Source organism: Dermacentor andersoni, chromosome 9 (assembly GCF_023375885.2).
Source record: "Dermacentor andersoni chromosome 9, qqDerAnde1_hic_scaffold, whole genome shotgun sequence".
Lineage (NCBI taxonomy): Eukaryota > Metazoa > Arthropoda > Arachnida > Ixodida > Ixodidae > Dermacentor > Dermacentor andersoni.
The window spans coordinates 96,860,454-96,866,868 of NC_092822.1; the positions used below are offsets into that span (position 1 = coordinate 96,860,454).

Sequence of the window (6,415 nt, forward strand, 5' to 3'; positions counted from 1 at the left end):
AAAGGAAACGCGCGGAACGTAGTATCCAAGGCAGATGGAGCGCGCGCGGATGGTGTCGCACTCCCCTGCGAAGGTGGGGATGACGGCGTGGAGTTCGCCGAGTCGGCCGACAGTGCACGCAGCGTACGTGCCTTCAGCCCGCGCTTCCATCGCAAGGCAGGAGGCGATCTGCCGGTCCGCGGCTGCCGTCCACGTGGGTGGTGCTGCAGGGCACGTCGGGGCGCCGAGTCGTCGAAGTCAGGAGATGGCTTCTTCGGCCCCTTTCTCTGCTGCTTCCTCGGAGGGTCACCCATAAGAGATGGGGCCTCCGTGCGGTAGCGTGGCTCAGTAGGTCGTGCCAGCTGCCGTGCGAGCCCTAAAAAGGGCTGCGCTCATGAGCGCGGTTGATGGCGGAGACGTACGCGCGCGAGTAGTGGCGGGCGAGCCGTAGTCGTCGGAGCGAGGGGCGATGCGACCGCTCGCTTCGAAAGTCCGGGAGCGTCTCAGGCCGCCGGATAGTTCACAGCTGCCGGATAGGCTACCCATCCGACCACGAACTACCCATTGATCGGTAGGGGAAAAATGGTTACGTAAAGTTATAGATAGATAGACGGCCCCCAAAAAGTGCATGAGGTACCCAAAGAATGCTAACACTTTAAAAGCACACCGCAGCAAATATTGGTCACATGGTGAGGCATGTGTGTGCTGCAAAAAAACTTTAAACGACTCGGCACATCATAATGGAATGCTAAGATGTTCACCCAGCGAGATCTGTAGGCAGTGTCCACCTTCAGAAAGCGTTGGGATTCGGAGGATGGGACGACTAACTGGTCAGCAGTCGAGATAAGTGAGATATGTTCAGAACAATGCTGGCGAAAAAGCAGGGAAGAGATTGACAGAACAGGAGTCGTTGAAAGCGTAGGGTATGAAATGGAAATCGAGAAGCTGATGACGAGCACGAAGCTCGAGATACGATAGGCGAACTGCTACACAGCAATAGAGGCAGTGAAAGCTGATCAGATCAGGAAGGCTAGGAGAATAGAAAGAGAATGTCAATAAACATCATCATCACCGGGCCTAATACGATTTCTAAAGCTGAGGGCAACGCAGACACCTGACACCACATCAATGCAACGACGCAAAGCCACTAGCCGCACATGCAAATTTGAAAGAAACAGCTCAAAGGGGCAAGGGGCCAATCGGGGTCCGAGTGAAATATCTGTGCATGCGCTGATCGTAAAGTCTGTGCAAAATATGGCCGACCCACGGCAATTTTCGTCGCCTAATGATAATAGCATAGAGCCTTTTCATGGTGGTGTTGTGCATGTGCCTAGACGATTTTGTGTTAATTTGCTTAAAGAATGCAGTATAACTGTTTACAGTTTCTTTCTTCTGTAATGAGAGAGAAGCAAACAGCCAGCCATCCTCCAGAACGCCTGTTCTACTGGTGTTTCTTTGTCGTCTCTCCTCGCACTAGCTGTTGGAGCGCCCCTAGGCGAAGTGAGCACTTCGTCTTCACACTCGGCCATGCTGCAAGTTTTCGGTGCGGTTTGCAACAACACAACTTACCATGCACGCAACTTGTCCAGGTATTGAAGTCATCATTGGTGAGCCGTCCAGCGCGAAGCCAGTTCCTATGGCGGGCGGCACTGGCTGTTGCACGCTGGTCGCAGGTCTCGCCGACGAGTATGACGTCGCGGTTTGGCAAGTAAGGCAGGAGAAGCTGTAGAGTGAACACCCTTGCCGTCGGGTGCGTCTTTGCAGCCTTACCGCTGACTGATCGAGACTCACCGATGCGCTAGAATCAGCCGGGCTTGGTGAATCCGTGTGCCCTGCGCGTCTGGTCCCTTGCGCTTCTCTTGAGATCTCTTGCGATGGTGTCTTGTGGTGGTAACTTGCGCATATTGCTGTGTCTTGCATGTACGAGCAACTCTTTGAAGGAAGTGAGGCCTCCTTCACTTCCTTCAGCGAGGCCTCACTCAATGCGGGGCCAGCAGCCATGAATTCGGTCAATGACTGCATTGAAATTCCAGCATATGACAGGCCCGGACGGTTTTTCCTGCTGGGATCCGTGGACATATCGGGTTCCTGGAGTGCTGACACCTCAAGTACTAAAGGAGCCGGTGCCTTCATGTGCTCTGGCGTTGATGAATTCGGGAGCTGCTTCACCGACTGCTGTCCTTGGAAAGTGTTCACGGTCACTAATAGTGATGGTGTAGTGTCGGATGCCGACGCGGAGACCGAGACCCGCGGTGGAAAAAACTGCTTGCATTCGCGATCTACCCCGGAGCAGACTGCGAGCCACCCTACGAAAACCTTCCCGTTTGTAGCTGCAGCGGCGAGATGTTGCAGCTCCTGAGCTTCACTGGGTTCACCAAGTTAACCAAGTCTACATTCATAATGATAACAGCGCCAACAAAACGACGACGGAGGGAAAGGACACGGTACAGCGCCCGACCTGTGTCCCTTCACTCCATCGTCGTTTTGTTCGCGCTGTTACCATTATGAATGTATACCAACTCGCCGAACGTTCCACTTCGATACAGCGATGGTCTGCCGCGTGTTTATGGCTTGTGGTGGAGCCGATGGAGTTTGATTGTGATGGGCTGCCCGGTGGGGGGACGACACGGGAGCGGTGGTCTTCATGGGCGTCCCACTGTTTGGGATGGAGCCAATGGCGACATCCGGTGAGCCGACCTCTGCGGCGGACCTCTCTGTCGGAGGGCTGCAAGGTTACTGGTTGCAGCGTCGAAGCTGTAGTTCCCAGGAGCGCCGTCCGTAGAATCGCGCTGGTCGGACTCGCCGCAGACATAAGATAGGCGGCCAAAAACAGCTATCCGAGCTGCACTCCAGTCAGGCCAGGACCCCTTCTTGATACCTTCGTAGTTTTCTCATGCCTAGGCCAAGTGTTTACTTCCTCTTCACACTGATATTTGCAGCATAAAAAGCCTCATATTTGTATGGTACATGGTTCCATCCCGGAGGCAGTGCAATTTAGTATCAATGCGCGGCAAATATTGTTGTCTAATTAAAGGGCCAAGTAATGTTTCTAAGGGCCGTTACTATGGATAAACCCTATTATGGTGCTCTTCACCGACCGGAGCTGTTCAGCTGTTTCTTTTGTGTGTTTTTGAAGCTGAAAAAGGTTTTACCTTGTAATGTTCGTCAAGCACTCTCAAAGTCCATAACATACCCGTGCAATCCCGGGGTCTGTGCCATTCGTCTCACACTGTTGACTTACACCCCGATCCTCACGTGAACGGCGCCTGCTGGTAGTGCAGGTAAAGTTCAGTCGCAGCCACTTGTAGCCATTCGCATGTCCATTAATATTGGACATTGCCACTTTGGTCACCTGTCTAATTTACCGCAATTTGCAAGCATAACTCGATGAAAAGCATGTTTTAAAAATGTATTTCAATAGATCTGCTGAATTTGTGGAATGCCCCTTGTGTAATGCCTTCGGGCCTTCAAGGTGATAATAAATGAAATGAAATTCAACAAACTTCAGTTAGCAACGTCAGCTGAATATAGCGAAATTATCGATGGCACTTAATCATAAGTTCCCTTTTGTACCAAAGCCGTGTTCTCGTTGACCGAAACAATGCAATAACGAAGCAGGGAAGTTACAAATAAGCGCCGCTAATGCACATGCTTTTAGGACGAAGTACCCTTGGACGCTACTTAATGAAAGTTGTTGAAATTTGGCCGACCTCATGATTACTTTTTTTAATGCTCCCCACTGAGTTACTGTGGTGCACAAAGGCGGTGCAAGTGCTGTTTTTGCACACTTCTAACTCCGGCGACGGCAATATTTCTCACTACCTTGACCCACCCCGAATTTTCTTTGCACCAGGATGCCTGGCACCTTCCCCCCCTTCCCCCCTCACCTTAGAAAAATTCATGGTACATTGCAGTGCTCACTGCAATGTACCGCGAATTTTCGACAGATGGCTGAAGCGGCAATATCAAGAATACCTGGGTACGTTAATGAGAGTCAACGATGTAAACAGTGAGACGAGAAATGACACCAGCTTACAAGATGTTATCGGTTAAGTGCGCTCCTTGTTATCGGAGGACTTATGCTCTCGGATTGGCAGTTGATGACCATGAGAGCAAACTAGAACTGTTTATTCGTTACTTGTTTCTTCTTTGGTTAGGACAAGAAAATCACCTATGCTGCAAAGATGAACGCGATGAAAAGCAATCGCGTTTGATTCAAATGCAAAGGGGCAGTTGTTAATTTATATAATAGTGAGCAAGAGCGCGTTAAATGAATGCGATGAAGCATCAGAGACGTAAAGCTATTTTCCGACTTTAGTAGCAAAAAAAGAAAACCAGAAGTGTTCGCTGGCACAACGCCTATTATGCTTGTTCGCAGGAGCCTGCCCACCGGCTACAAGGCCACCGCCTTGTATTATAAGTGCATGGAGAATACTACGCACGACGTCGCCGCGGCTGCTACGAGAGAGCTGCGCCAGTTCATGGCAGATCGAGGCATTCCGTGGCCCGAAGAACCTGCCTCGCCGAGCACCGCTCCGTTGGGCGTCCTGTTTGATCTGGCGGTCAATTGGCAGCTACCGCTCTGGTTCACCGCTCACTTGTTCCCTGTACCGGGTAGCCAGAGTCGGGCCGTTGTGCTGACGCCCAGCGGCTTGACTCTCTCCTGGGCGAAACATCACCAGGAGATCCTGGACAAAGGAGCCTTCGTTGCTTACTACACGGCCTTCGTCGACGCCCTGGCATTAGCTGACGACGTCGTTTACCAGGACACAGAGAGCATCAGGAAGGTCGCCCACGTCGAAAGCACCATCCTGCAGGAACTCGCGAATGCGGAGAAAGCCCGGATTCCCCGAACAGCGTCGTGGCAGTTCCCGCTTCGTGAAGCGACCCACCACACGCCCAGCATCCCCTCCCAGAAGTGGCTGAGCGAAATAAGCAAGAACTTCGACGTCGCGCCAGCCGTGACCGGCACCGATCTCTTGGTAGCTGCCAACGGCGTGTTTCTCAAGTCGGTGGACTCGGTATTCGCGCACTACGGCGAGAGGGAGCTCCTGTCGCACCTGGCCTGGTTTTTCGTGCAGCTGCTCGCTCCCGTGGCCGACCCGCGCCTGCTGGTTGTCAGGTACGGGAGCGAAGAGCGCGCCAACGCTCACAGGCCGCTCTTCTGCGCCGTCCACGTAGAAACAGTGTTCCGGGTCCTCATCATCTCCCTGTACGCTGTCCCGCGCTTCTCGGCGAGCTTGAGGAACAATGTCGATGCGCTCCTGCGTGACATCCGCCACACCGCGGCCGAAAGGCTGCGCGCCTTGCCTTGGCTCGACGAGGCCTCCAAGATGCGCGGCCGCGTCAAGCTGGAGCGGATGACGACAACGATGTGGCCCGCGACGGTGCTTCTGGAAGAGTCGGGACTGGTCCGCTTGTGGCGGGACTTTGCTTGGTCGAACGCGTCCACCTTTTTCGAAGCTTGGGTGAAAAGCCACCGTGCCCTGCAGCAGCTGGTCCGGGCCGAAAAGTTCGACATCGGCATGCCTGCGAACCTCGCACTGCCGCTGCTGGAGTACGACTACATCCGGAACGACGTGCGGGTGTCCGTGCAGTCTCTATCGAGGCCCGTCTACTACGGCCACGGAACCATAGCCATGTTCTACGGTGGTCTCGGTTTTCTGTACGCCAAGGAAGTGATGAAGGCGTTGGACAGCGAAGGTTCGCGAAGAGATTACCGGGGTGTCCTAACCGATGACCCGTGGATGTCTTCAGCGTGGCGTGACGCCTTGATGGATCCCGAAGGATGCCTTGAAGGAGCCTCGGCGGGCGGCTACTTTCCGGAAATCCCGGCCTTGGAAATATCTTACGCGTCGCTGGAAAGCGCGTTCGACGTTTCGGCGACTTCGATGAACGACCGAATTGGGGAGAGGCGCCTGTTTTTTCTGACGTTCTGCTACTTTCTGTGCAGTCGCTCGGGCTTCGAACAACACCCGGTTGCGGGCGGTGACTGCAACAAAGCCGTCTCCAACTTTGCGCCCTTCGCGGAGACGTTCAGTTGCCCGTCCGGTTCCGGCATGCGGCCTAAAAAGCGCTGTTTCTTTTTTGGCCCTTAAACAGTAGCGCTCTGCTTGCTTACAGCAAGGATTGCATCTTTAGTATCTTGTAAACCTAGGAGTCAAACCCTTGTAGTCGTGTTTAGAGTGTCCGGTGCACATCTTTAGATAGATACTTACGAAGTGGAACCATATATTTATTCCTGACTCTAATAAGATTTACCTCGAATACTCACTGGACAGTGAGAAATGACTCCAAACTGTTTTGGTTACATTATTCTAATAGCTACCGTACTCCTTCGTCTAGCTCGTCGCTGCTGTCGCACTATTTTAACCACGAATTTGTGCGCATATTTTCTTCTTATCTCTATCTGATGATTCTGTTACGTGATGATATA

The 6,415-nt window shown here is 52.8% G+C and overlaps 1 protein-coding gene across 1 annotated transcript; it reads left to right on the top strand.

The window, feature by feature from the left end:
• Positions 1 to 4,343: 4,343 nt before the first annotated feature.
• Positions 4,344 to 6,077, top strand: LOC129383931 (endothelin-converting enzyme 1-like). Its single transcript, XM_055068961.2, has one exon. It carries the CDS (start codon positions 4,344 to 4,346, stop codon positions 6,075 to 6,077), a length of 1,734 nt encoding a protein of 577 aa, XP_054924936.2.
• Positions 6,078 to 6,415: the final 338 nt, after the last annotated feature.